Raw genomic sequence first — 14767 nt, forward strand, 5'->3', positions numbered from 1 at the left:
ATATAATCTTTAATACAGCTGAACAAATATTTGAACCAACTACCTTTAGTGTAAACAACCTTCATTGGGTATTGGGTAGAAAAATAAATAGATTTGCCCTCATTCTGAATTTAGGAATTAAAATTAAAAATTAATTCAACCAACTTACCACAAGTAATCAACAGCTTAGAAAAAATATATATCTACAAAAAATCGCTTTAATATAATAAAAGCAAATATACTATCTTATATTATTTTATATATTATTATTGAAAATATTTAACATTTCATTTTGACTAAATTGAATTCCTAATCTTTAAAATTTTAGCTAAAATGGAATTGGCATAAAATAAAAACCTGATTTATTTGACATGTTTAATAGATGAATTTTCTTTACTAATTAAAAGGATGAATTTGCTGTTTGTTATACCTTATAATAGCCACTAAAAACTTTCTTTTACAAAATTACTAAAATTAAATTGTTTGTAAGCAACTGTTTTTTATTTTTTTTATTACAAAGATGCATTTTTACTAAGAATCATATTTTGTTATGCTAAAAATTTATTTGTAACATATTGATGGAGAGGGGATTTAATTTTTATTTTTCTATTCAAAATAAATGAAAAAAATAATTTTACATTTAAAAAATGAATGAAAAACTTATTTTTAAATGAATGGAGACCCTAGTTTTATAATCCCATAAATATATTTCAGAGTCATCACCCATATAAAATCTTATTATGCTATTATACTAATTAAGGTATGCAGAAACCAAATATCATAACAAAATTTTCATGGTTGGTTTGGTTTCCAACATAAAAAAATCACCTATAGAGTTTTAGGAATAAAATAACAATAATACTATTTATAAATAGAAAGTATAAATAACAAAATATTACTAACAATCTGACTATTCATAGCTTTAGATAATTTTAAGCTTAGTTACACTCACTGCAGTTTCAGGTTAATTATTTTTCTTAATTAAGATTGCTTCCCTTTTTTAATTATACGTAAGCTTGAAAAGAAAAAAATGTATATTTTATATTGTTTTTGACAATATATATAATCCTGTAAATATAATTTTAAAAAAAACAAATATCATAAATGGATTTGAATATCAATTATAAATTGATATTATACATAACTAGATGTGAATTTGTTGTATTTCTTTTCAAAAAACATTTATTACTTTTTTAATATTTTACTTTTATACTTAATTAAGATTAGATTGCTGTTTAGTTCAAAGTAACGTTGAAAAGAAAAAAATATTTAATTTTATACTGTTTTTGACAATATATATAATATTGTAAATATAATTCAAAAAAAAACAAATATCATAAATAGATTTGAATATCAATTGTAAATAGATATTATAAATAACTAGATGTGAATTTGTTATATTTCTTTCAAAAAACATTTATTACTTTTTAACTATTTTATTGTTATTGTTAATTAAGATTGGTTTACTGTTTATTTCAAAGTAAATTTGAGAAGAAAAAAATTTATAATTTAATAAGGTTTTTGACAGTTTGTATAATACTTTAAATATCATTTAAAAAAATATTTATGTTATAAATAGACTTGAAAATCTATGATAAATAGATATTATTGATAACTAGATGTGAGTTTGTTGTATTTCTTTTCAAAAAATATTTATAACTTTTTAAATATTTTATTATTACTCTTAATTAAGACTGTTTTACTGTTTAGTTCAAAGTCAATTTGAAAAGAAAAAAATTTATAATTTAATAAGGTTTTTCACAGTTTCTATAATCCTGTAAATATCATTTTAAAAAAAATATATATCATAAATAGACTTGAAAATCTATGATAAATAGATATTATACTTAACTAAATGTGAGTTTGTTATATATATTTCTTTATGAAAAAATATTTAAAACTTTTTAAATATTTTTGAAGGGAGAAGAATCAATGAATGAATTAAAATCACATAAACTAAAAAATATTAAATAAAAAAAAACTGTATATTATTTAATAAAATAATTTGTTTATTTAATTTAACAAAATAAAATATATTTTAAGACAGAGAATTTATTTAAAATATTCATAAGTTATTTTTCTATTCAGAATGAAGTTGTGGATAGATAGATAGACCTTTCAAAAATAATTCAAATTATCTAATTAATACTTTAAATGATAAGCAAATTTATTCATAATTAATATGATCAAATAATGTACCAATTTCTAAATTCTGTGTAAATCTTATCTATTAATTAAAAATACATTCAAAAATTGGTTGTTAAATTTTTTTTTGCATAAAGATTATCTGTTGTATTTAATTATCAATTGCTTAGAAGGAAAATTCATAAATCATTATTCAAGTAACTTTATTAAATTAAAACAATCCATCCCACTTTATACTTCTATTTTATTGTAGCAAAAATTTGACAGTCACAGATATTTTTATCTCATATTTACAGATAATTAATTATTCAAATAACTTTACATTTTAGTATTTATTAATAACAACTCTGTTAAATTTTAAAGCATCAACTATCATTATGCTATGGAAGGAAGGAAGGAAGATATATTATTCAAATTTAATGCACTTAAAAAAGAGGAAATAAAAAATAATTATTTTTTTATATACGTGATATAGAGGTAATAGTGTAATCAGTAATTTATAACAGATGCTTGTATTAGAGAATTTATGAACAAAAAGTGCCCAGCGCACTCAAAAATTAATTACCCTTTTTAATAACTACTACTATTCCTTTGTATAAATTTGTGTTTATATCTTTCTCGCTTTTCTTTAACAATAATAATTAATTAAATAGAAAAAAATTCAAAAAAAAAAAAATGAAAAACAAAACTCTAATAATTTGCTTAATAATTTCTTAACTTCTTGTTTCTGTATTTTCAACATCAGGAATTAATGTTGCTTGTGCTAATAATAGTAACTCTTGTTTGTCTACCTGTCCAGTACCTACAATTACAGGATCTGGTACATAAGCTTGTTCTTGGACTGGAACACTTGCGATGGGATGCGCTATTACTGATTGTACTTGCCTAACAGCAGGACCTCCAACTTCTATAACCGGTTTAACTGATTTAACGTGTACTTCTTGTAAAGGATCTACCTAAAATTTATATGCTAATCCTTCAGGTACTGCTTGTATAAGTTCTAGTTCTTCATGCACCAACAGAGGTTAAGTTGCATGGAATGTTAGTGATTGCACCCTTTGTACTCCTAGTACCCCTGCATTAGTTTCTGGTGCTTGTTAAGCTTGTAATACTATAACTAGTGCATGGACTGATGATAATTGTCATGCCTGTGCAAGTACTGCCTCCCCTAAAGGTAACACAAATTTTGCTAACTCTGCTGGTACTGCTTGTGTTAATGCTTCATAAACATGCAATAGTGCTAGTAGAGGTACTACTAGTGGCAATGCTTGGACAGCTGCTGATTGTCTTGCTTGTACTCCTGCTACTCCTGTTTTAGTACCCGCTTCTTAAGGTTCATAAACTACTTCTTGTGCTGCTTGCTCTACCGTCTCTACAGGTTTATCTGATACCTAATGTAATGCTTGTGCAACAAATGCTAGCCCACAAACTAAAAACATTTTTGCTAATGCTGCTGGTTCTGCTTGTATTGCTTCATCCCTCACATGCAATAGTTCTAGTAGAGGTACTACTAATGCCAATGCTTGGACAGCTCCCGATTGTCTTGCTTGTACACCTGCTACTCCTGCCGTAAAGCTTGATGCTTCTCCTGCTACTACTTCTAGTTGTGTTGCTTGTAATTCTATTACTTCAGGATGGACAGATGATAACTGTAATTCATGTGCTATGACTGCTAGCCCTACATCAAAAAATATCTTTGCTAAAACTGATGGAAGTAGTTGTGTAGCAGCTTCATATTCATGCAATTAAACTTCCAGAGGTTCAAATAAATGGACTAATGCTGACTGTGCTCTCTGCAATGGTACTGCTAGTAAATCAAATCAATATGCTTCTGTTGATGGTTCCTCATGTCAAGCTAGTACTTTCAGTGGTTAGATCTTTGTTAGCATTTTATTAGTCTTATCTGCTTTGTTAATTTGATTATTCAAGTTTCAAACAAAAATTTAGAATTTAAAATTGCACTTTTTGATTGTTGGTATCTATATTTTTATATCTATGTATGTACTGATTTGATTAAAACAAGTGTAAAATTATCATTTTAATTTAGATAATAATTCTAATTTCAAAATAAACTATTATTAAATACAAATTTATTAAATTTTAAAATAATTTATTTTGATTATTATCAGAATTATTTATTACTTAATGGTTGGTATCCTTAAAATTTAGAAATTAATTTATTTGTTAAATGAAAGTATTTATTTAAAAAAAAATTAATTCTTTTACTAAACAAGATAACACAAATTTAAAAAAGCAAAAAGAATAATTAAATTCAAATAATTTTGTATTTATAATCATCTAAATAGTTTTTAGTATATCCTCAATACCTTATCAATCATGTATGCCTTCCATTATAAAAGTAAACTTTTCAAAATTTACCTAAATTAAAAAAATTTTTGTAAATTTTTAAAAAATTTTATTTTATAAAATATGACATATTGAGAATATAAATGCTGTAAACTTTTTATATGATTATAAGTAAAATATTATCTTAGAATATTAATATTATTTGAGTTTATTTGCTTGCAAAAATTCTTTATTCTAATGCATTTTTTGTAATTATTTTATTTCTTTTTTCTTTTTAAATCATGATTATATCAATCTATTTTCTTTTAGTTTTTACTAAAATAAATACTTGTATTTAACAAATAAATTAATTTCTAAATTTTAAGGATACCAATCAGTAATAAATAATTCTGATGATAATCAAAATAAAGACTTAATTTATTACTTTAAATTTTATAAGTATATTTTAAATAGTTTATTTTGAAATTATTTTCATGAATTAAAATGATAATTTTACACATTTTTTAATCAAATTAGTACATAAATATAAAAATATACCAACATTCAAAAGGTGCAATTTTAAATTCTAAATTTATGTTTGAAACTTTAATAATCAAATTAACAAAGAGGATAAAACTAACAAAGTGCTAACAAAGATCTACCCACTGAAAGTACTTGATGTAGAAAGCTATGTAGATTGACATGAAGAACCATCAGCAGAGGCATATTGATTAGCATTACTAGCAGTACCATTGCAGAGAGCACAGTCACGATCAGTCCATTTGTTAGAACCTCTGGAAGTTTGATTGCATGAATATAAAGAAGCTACACAAGAAGAAAAAGTACCATTAGCAAAGACATTTTAAGTTGGAGGGGAAGCAGTTGTTGCGCAAGCTTTACAATTTGCATCAGTCCATTCTCCTGAAGTTACACTATTACAAGCTGTACAAGTAGAACCAACTAATGCAGGGGTATTAGGATTACAAAGGATACAATCACTAATAGTCCATGGAGCACCGGATCTGTTGGCAGTGGTGCATGATGCAGAAGCAGCTACACAAGAATTACCAGCACCATTAGCATAAATATTTTTTGTTGGAGGGGAAGCAGTTGTTGCACATGAATTGCAATTTCCATCATCCCAAGTAGTTATACCAGTACAAGATGCACAAGCACTGCTAACCAATGCAGGGGTGGTAGGAGTACAAGCAGCGCAATCAGCAGCAGTCCAAGCAGTAGATCCTCTGGAAGTGGATTTACATGAAGCAGAAGCAGCTACACAAGAAGTACCAGCACTATTTGCATAAACATTTTTAGTTGGAGGGGAAGCAGCTGTTGCGCAAGCATTACAATTTGCATCAGTCCATCCTGATTTTATACTACTACAAGCTGCACAAAATTAACTAACTAATGCAGGGGTAGCAGGATTACAGAGGATGCAATCATTTAGATTCCACATAGTATCTAATCTGTCGTCATTTATGCATGAAGCAGAAGTAGCTACACAAGCAGTACCAGCAGCATTAGCAAAGCTTGTTTAGGAACTTCCTATACAAGATTTACAAAATGCATCATTTAAACCAGTTGCAGTTCCTGAATTTATGCAATTACAATCAGCAATTTAGCAAGTGGACAAATTCTATCCTCCATTCCAAGAGCAAGTTCCACCTCCTGAAACTATAGGTGTTCCACAAGCACTAGTACAACTGGCTATAGAATCACCTTTACAAGTAACTTAAACACCTGCTGCTGAAAATACAGAAACAAAAATCTTTGAAAGTACTAAGCAAATTATTAGAGTTTTGTTTTACATTTTTATTTGTTAAACTTTTTTAATTAATTAATTAATTAATTAATTATATTTGTTAAATAAAACTGAGAAAGATATAAACACAAATTTAGGTAAAAATAATAGTTATAATTAAGAGGGAAAAGTGAGTGAGTGAACCCTAGACCAACTATCTTTTAAAAAAATTTATTTTTATCGTCCAATATTTTCTTAAACTCAAGCATTTTAAAATAAATATATGGATTGGACCAGATAGAGTTTTTAGAATTATATAATATTACTATTATTTATAAATAAAAAGTATAAATAACAAAATATTAATCTTACTTTTCACAGCTTTAGTTGATTACATACTTAGCTACAATGTAATTTATTTTTAATTATTTTTCTTAATTAAGATTGGTTCACTTTTTAGCCACATTTAAGCTTGAAAAGGAAAATATTTATTATAATTTTATACTGTTTTTGATAATCTGAATAATATTGTAAATATAATTTAAAAAAATAAATATATCATAAATAGGCTTGAAAATCAGTGATAAATAGATATAATACTTAACTAAATGTGAATTTATTATAGTTCTTTATATAAAAGTATTTATAACTTTTTAAATATATTGTTATTATTCTTAATTAAAATTGGTTCACTTTTTAGCAACTTTTTTAGCTAAAAAAGTAAAATATTGATAATTTTATACTGTTTTTGACAATCTGAATAATACTGTAAATATAATTTAAAAAAAAATAAATATCTTAAATAGACTTGAAAATCTAAGATAAATAGATATAATACTTAACTAAATATGATTTTATTATAGTTCTTTATGTAAAAATATGTATTACTTTTTAAATATTTTGTTATTATTCTTAATTAAGACTGGTTCACTTTTTAGCTACATTATAAGCTTGAAAAGTAAAATACTGACAATTTTATACTGTTTTGACAATCTGAATAATCCTATAAATATAATTTTTAAAAAAAAATACATCATAAATACACTTGAAAATCTATGATAAATAGATATAATACTTAACTAAATATGATTTTATTATAGTTCTTTATGTAAAAATATGTATTACTTTTTAAATATTTTGTTATTATTCTTAATTAAAATTGGTTCACTTTTTAGCAACTTTTTTAGCTAAAAAAGTAAAATATTGATAATTTTATACTGGTTTTGACAATCTGAATAATACTGTAAATATAATTTAAAAAAAAATAAATATCTTAAATAGACTTGAAAATCTAAGATAAATAGATATAATACTTAACTAAATATGATTTTATTATAGTTCTTTATGTAAAAATATGTATTACTTTTTAAATATTTTGTTATTATTCTTAATTAAGACTGGTTCACTTTTTAGCTAAATTATAAGCTTGAAAAGTAAAATACTGACAATTTTAAACTGTTTTTGACAATCTGAATAATCCTATAAATATAATTTTTTAAAAAAAATACATCATAAATACACTTGAAAATCTATGATAAATAGATATAATACTTAACTAAATGTGAATTTATTTATTTCTTTATGTAAAAATATGTATTACTTTTTAAATATTTTGTTATTATCCTTAATTAAGATTGGTTCACTTTTTAGTTTTATGTAAGCTTAATAAGAAAAAAATTGATAATAACTTTATACGGTTTTTGACAATCTTTATAATCCTCTAAATGTAACTTTAAAAAAAATAAATATCAACAGTATGCTTGAAAATCAATGAGAAATAGATTTTAGATTTAACTAAATGTGAGTTTGTAATATTTCTTTATTAAAAAATGTTTAAAACTTTTTAAATATTTTTGAAGGGATAGAGGATAAATCGCATAAATATCTAAAAATAAAATACAAAAAAGACTGCTTATTGTTAATTAAATTTTATCCAGAATTAAATAGTTAATATACCTTTTAAAAATAATTAAAACTATCTAATGATTTATCTGATAAGCAAATTTGTTCATAATTAGAAGATCAGGTCATTTATCAATATCTAAATTCTGAGTAAATCTTATTTATTAATTAAAAAATACATTCATGTATTTTACAAATAATATACATTTACAATTTTTTTAAATAGTTCGAATCAAAAAATATTTATGAAATGAATGTTTAATGATTAATAACTAGATAAACATTTTTAATATTCAATCAAATAAATGAATTATTAAATATTTTTTTGAATATTTATAAATTATTATTTATTTTTATTTAAAATAATTTTTCAAATATGAAATAGAATAGGTATTAATTATCATAAATCTAAAAAGTTGGTTATAAGATTTTCAGCATTAAGATGATCTGTTGTTTTTAAATATCAATTACCATAAATCCTCATAAAATAATTCTCACCATCATAAATAAATTTTCACCATATTTTCTGAATAAAAAATTTAAGAAAAAAATGCCTTAATTAAAATACGCCTTAATTAATGAGCATTTACAGTATATAGTTTTTTTAGAGGTAATGAGTTTGATATTTTCTTAAAATAAAGATATGGTTTGGGTCAGCTAGAGTTTTTACAATTATATAACAATACTATTATTTATAAATAAAAGTATAAATAAAAATATTACTAACAATCTGATTTTTCATAGCTTTAGTTGATTTCAAGCTTAGCTACACACACTTTAATATCAGTTTAATTACTATTCTTAATTAAGATTGGTTCAATTTTTAGCCATTTGTAAGGTTAAAAGAAAAAAACTTTTAATTTTATACACTTTTTGACAATCTGTATTATCCTGTAAATACAATTTTTTTAAAAAGTATCATTAATAGACTTGAAAATGAATGATAAATAGATACATGTAATATTTAGCTAAATGTGAGTTTGTTTGTTATATTTCTTTATGAAAAAATATTTATAACTTTTTTAATATTTTTAAAGGGAAAGAGGAATTAAAATCGCATAAATTTATAAAAAATAAAATACAAAAAAGACTGCATACAAATATATTTTAAGAAAGCGAATTTACTTAAAATATTTTTTAGTTATTTTTCTATTCAGAATGTAGTAAGGGATAATAGACCTTTAAAAAATAATTCAAATTATCTAATTAATACTTTATCTGATAAGCAAATTCGTTGATAATTTGAAGACCAAATAATTTATCAATTTCTAAATTCTTAGTAAATCTTATCTATTAATTAATTTAAAAAAAAAATTATTGGCTTAACTTAATTAAATAAAAATATTCCTCATTATACTTCTATTTTGACTGTAACAAAAATTAGTCAGTCACTGATATTTTTATCTCATATTTACTGATAATTATTCCATTAATTTTAAATTTTCATATTTTTAAATAATTACACTGTTAAATTTTAAGTAGTCCACGATTATTATGTTATGGAAGATTAATTATTCAAATTTAATGCACTTAAAAAAGGAAATGAAAAAATAAATATTTTTTTATATAGGTGAAATATAAATTTGTTTATTGTCCACCATTTTTCTTCCCATCTACTTCTCGATCCCATATAACTATTTATTTTTCTAATAGAAATTAATATAATATTAAATAAATTTAGATAATAGTATTTTATATATATTTATGTATTTTGTATGTGGTTTATAATAATTTAAATAAAAAAATGATAAATGAAGATAGTATATTTTTTATCTTAAATGAATATTATATGTTAATGTTGTTTACAAGCAAGCCTAAAAAACTAGCCTCAAGCCTGAATTTATGAAAAATATTTGTGCTATAGCTAAGCTCAAAATTTTTTTTTGATAGTAAAAATATTATTTTTAAAAGTAATAAGTTTGATATTTTCTTATACTCAAGCATTTTAAAATGAAAATATGGCTTGGGTCTGCTAGAGTTTTTATAATTAAAAAACAATACTACTATTTATAAATAATAAGTATAATTAAGAAAAAATGATTAACAATCTGATTTTTCAAAGCTTTAGTTGATTTCAAGCTTAGATAGATACACAGTAATTTTTGTTTAATTATTTTTCTTAATTAAAATTGGTTCACTTTTTTACAAACATGTAAGCTTAAAAAGAAATAATTATTTTATACTGTTTTTGACAATCTAAATAATCCTATAAATATAATTTAAAATAAAACAAATATCATAAATAGACTTGAAAATCAATGGTAAATAGATATTATACATAACTAAATGTGAATCTGTTATATTTCTTTATGAAAACATATTTATAACTTTTTAAATATTTTATTATTATTCTTTTTTAATTAAGTAAGTAAGATTGGTTCACTTTTTAGTTATGTGTAAGATTGAAAAGAAAAATTTTATAATTTTATACGCTTTTTGACAATCTGAATAGTGCTGTAAATATCATTTAAAAAAAAAAATATCATTAATAGACTTGAAAATCAATGATAAATAGATATTATACTTAACTAAATGTGATTCTGTTATACTTCTTTATGAAAACATATTTATAACTTTTTAAATATTTTATTATTATTCTTTCATAATTAATTAAGATTGGTTCACTTTTTAGTTATGTGTAAGATTGAAAAGAAAAATTTTATACGCTTTTTGACAAACTGAATAGTCTTATAAATATAATTAAAAAAATAAAATAATCGTAAATAGACTTGAAAATCAATGGTAAATAGATATAATAATTAACTAAATCTGAGTTTGTTATATTTCTTTATGAAAACACATTTATAACTTTTTAAACATTTTATTATTCTTTCTTAATTAAGTAAGATTGGTTCACTTTTCAGTTATGTGTAAGATTGAAAAGAAAAATTTTTTAATTTTATACGCTTTTTGACAATCTGAATAGTCCTGTAAATATCATTAATAGACTTGAAAATCAATGATAAATAGATATTATACTTAACTAAATGTGAATTTGTTATATTTCTTTATGAAAAAACATTAAAAAGTTTTTAAATATTTTTGAAGCAGATAGAAATCAAAATCGCATAAATTTATAAAAATAAAATACAAAAAAGACAGACTGTTTATTTTTTAATAAATTGGTTTAAATTAATAAAATAAAAAATATTTTAAGAAAGAGAATTTACTTAAAATATTTTTTAGTTATTTTCTATTTAGAATGAATTAGGCAATAGACCTTTCAAAAATAATTCAAATTATCTAATTAATACTTTATCTGATAAGCAAGCAAATTCGCTCAAAATTAAAAGATCACCAAATGATTTCTAAATTCTGAGTAAATCTTTTCTATTTATTAAAAAATACATTCATAAATTTACAATTAATATTAAAAATTTACAACTTTTTTTATCTAGTTCGAAGCAAAAAATATTTATAAAATTAATGTGTTATGATAAGTACATAGATAAACATTTTTAATATTTAATAAAATGAATTATTAAATATTTTTTTTTAAAATTCTAAATTATTAATTATTTTTATTTCAAATAATTTTTCAGACATTCAAAAAATAATAGATAGATAGATAGATAGATAGATAGATAGATAGATAGATAGATAGATAGACGGATTTAATAATTTGTTCATAACCTCAACACAAATAATTAAAGAATTATCAAATTAATAAAAAAGACAAAAATTAGAAAATGAGAAAATGATTCCTTAAAAACCTTTAAATTTTAAATAATTTAATTTAAATCGGTAAAAACTATCCTTATGTTGTTTGTCAAGACTAATACAGTATGAATCTAAAATTGTGGTAAGAGACTCTTTATTGTAGTTACTGAATGCATTTTCTAAGTTTTTATAAATTAGATTTACAAATTTTGTTCAAAAAAAGTGAATTTTCATTAAAAGTAATGACTTTATTAGAATTAGTTTGAATTAAAGAAACAAAACAAATATTATTTTCAAATTATATTTTTTTTATAACTATCAAAACAACTTGAAAATAATTGTTTTTAAGAATAAAATAACATTTCACAGAAAAAACAACTCCGAATTCCAACACTGGTTATAACTAAGCTCAAATTTTTTTTATTGTAAATATATTATTTTTTAGAAGTAATAAGTTTGATATTTTCTTAAACTTAAGCATTTTAAAATAAATATATGGCTTGGACCAGCTAGAGTTTTTAGAATTATATGACAATACTATTATTTATAAATAACAAAATATTACTAACAATCTCATTTTTCACAGCTTTAATTGATTACATACTTAGCTATACTGTAATTTCTGTTTAATTATTTTTCTTAATTTAGATTGGTTCACTTTTTACCCACATTTAAGCTTGAAAAGTAAAATATTTATTATTATTTTATACTGTTTTTCACAATCTGAATAATTGTATAAATATAATTTAAAAATATTATAAATAGACTTGAGAATTAATGATAAATAGATATAATATTTAAGTAAATGTGAATTTATTATAGTCCTATATGTAAAAATATTTATAACTTTTAAAAATATTTTGTTATTATTCTTAATTAATATTCGTTCACTTTTTAGCTACATTATAAGCTAAAAAAGTAAAATATTTATAATTTTATACTGTTTTTCACAATCTATCTGAATTATTGTGTAAATATAATTTAAAAAATATTATAAATAGACTGGAAAATCAATGATAAATAGATTTAATACTTAACTAAATGTCAATTTATGTAGTTCTTTATGTAAAAATATGAATTACTTTTTAAATATTTTGTTATTGTTCTTAATTAAGATTGGTTCACTTTTTAGCTACATTATAAGCTTGAAAAGTAAAATATTTATAATTTTATACTGTATTTGACAATCTGAATAATCCTGTAAATATAATTTTAAAAAAATATATATCATAAATAGATTTGAAAATCTATGATAAATAGATATAATACTTAACTAAATTTGAATTAATTTATTTATTTCTTTACGTAAAAATATGTATTACTTTTTAAATATTTTGTTATTATTCTTAATTAATATTAATTCACTTTTTAGTTTTATGTAAGTTTAAAAAGAAAAAAATTTATAATAACTTTATACGATTTTTGAAAATCTTTATAATCCTCTAAATATAATTAAAAAAAAATAAATATCAACAATATTCTTGAAAATCAATGATAAATAGATTTTATATTTAACTAAATGTGAGTTTGTAATATTTCTTTATTAAAAAATGTTTAAAACTTTTTAAATATTTTTTAACAGATAGAGGATCAAATCGCATCAAAATATAAAAATAAAATACAAAAAAGACTGCTTATTATTAATTAAATTTATCCAGAATTAAATAGATAAAAAAGTAAATAGATCTATCTAATACTTCAAGATATAATTTTTCTGCTTTTAAGAATGCAATGTTTTGGTTTTTGAAAATTAAGAAAAAAGTTTAAAATATAAAGCTGTAATAAATATATGTGCGGTTTTAGCAAAAAAGCAGTTATTTAATATATAAATTAAAATAATTTTGTAAATTATTCGCCAATTAGTTAGTTAGTTAGCAAAGATACTAAAATGTTTAGACTTCAAAAATTCATACATACAACCTTGATTATTAAATTATCAAGTAACTTAAATAAAAACAAGATAATTAATTATCCTCTAAATTATTGGCCAATTAGTTAGTAATTTAGCAAAAATACTAAAATGTTTAGATTGATAGTGCTTAAGAAGGAAAATTAGATTTTGATATTGTTCTATTAATTTCTAATTAGCTTATTCACAAATACAAGTAATCATGATTATTAAATTCTCAAGTAACTTAAATAAATAAAAACAAGATAATTAATTAATTATCCCCTTTATACTTTTATTATGATTATAACAAAAATTAGCCAGTAACTGATATTTTTATCTCATATTTACTGATAATTATTCCACTAATTTTAAATATCCAAATAATAAATAGAGAGCTATTACATTATTTAACAGTATTTTAATTTTCCTCCTTTGTTATGATTAAGTATTTTAAGATAATTATTTTGTGTAATTTTAAGTCTCCCTCCAACAATTATTATGCTATGGAAGATAAATTATTCAAATTTAATGCACTAAAAAAATGAAATGAAAAAATAGTTACTTTTTTATATAGGTGTTATTAATTTAAATAAATGTGAAACTTTTATATATTAAAAATTAATATTATATAAGCATAATTAAAGATTAAATATTTTTTAATTTATTTTAAATAACTAAGCTCAAAAATTTTTTTATAGTGTTTATATTATTTTGGGTCAGCTAGAGTTTTTATATTTATATAAGAATACTACTATTTATAAATAATAAGTTAAAAATAATAAAATATTACTAACAATCTGGTTTTCCAAAGTTTTAGTGGATTTAAAGCTTAGCTACATAGTAATTTTTGTTTAGTTATTATTTATAATTAAGATTAGTTAATTACTTATTTTTCTATTTAGAATGAATTAGGGAATAGAACTTTCTAAAATAATTAAAATTATCTAATACTTTATCTAATAGGTAAATTCTCTCATAATTAGAAAATCATCAAATAATCTATCAATTTCTAAATCCTGAGTAAATCTTTTTTCTATTAATTAAATAACACATTCATAAATTTACACTTTTTCTTATTTTATTATTCTTCTTAATTAAGATTGGTTCACTTTTTAGTTATGTGTGTGTAAGCTTAAAAAGAACAAAATTTTATAATTTTA

At 21.4% G+C, this 14767-nt stretch overlaps 3 protein-coding genes across 3 annotated transcripts in view; 2 read left to right on the forward strand and 1 right to left on the reverse strand. All coding sequences in view use genetic code 6, as the record gives it.

Moving 5' to 3' along the window:
- Positions 1–2799: 2799 nt before the first annotated feature.
- Positions 2800–4044, forward strand: TTHERM_00602920 (cell surface immobilization antigen; the record flags this gene model as incomplete). The annotated part of the gene is made up of 1 exon (XM_001010527.1): positions 2800–4044. The coding sequence occupies one exon, from the start codon at positions 2800–2802 to the stop codon at positions 4042–4044; it is 1245 nt and encodes a 414-aa protein (XP_001010527.1).
- A 979-nt stretch (positions 4045–5023) lies between these two features.
- TTHERM_00602930 (cell surface immobilization antigen) lies at positions 5024–6223 on the reverse strand (the record flags this gene model as incomplete). The annotated part of the gene is made up of 1 exon (XM_001010528.1): positions 5024–6223. The coding sequence occupies one exon, from the start codon at positions 6221–6223 to the stop codon at positions 5024–5026; it is 1200 nt and encodes a 399-aa protein (XP_001010528.1).
- An 8502-nt stretch (positions 6224–14725) lies between these two features.
- The window catches only part of TTHERM_00602940 (transmembrane protein, putative), a gene marked incomplete at both ends in the record, with an annotated part of 487 nt that continues 445 nt past the window's right edge, over positions 14726–14767 (forward strand). Inside the window, one exon of the mRNA XM_001010529.3 lies at positions 14726–14767. This exon is cut by the window's right edge and continues 139 nt beyond it. Within this exon, the coding sequence (XP_001010529.3) occupies positions 14726–14767 (42 nt within the window).

This window comes from Tetrahymena thermophila, assembly GCF_000189635.1.
Source record: "Tetrahymena thermophila SB210 genomic scaffold scf_8254754, whole genome shotgun sequence".
In the NCBI taxonomy this organism is placed as follows: Eukaryota; Ciliophora; class Oligohymenophorea; order Hymenostomatida; family Tetrahymenidae; genus Tetrahymena; species Tetrahymena thermophila.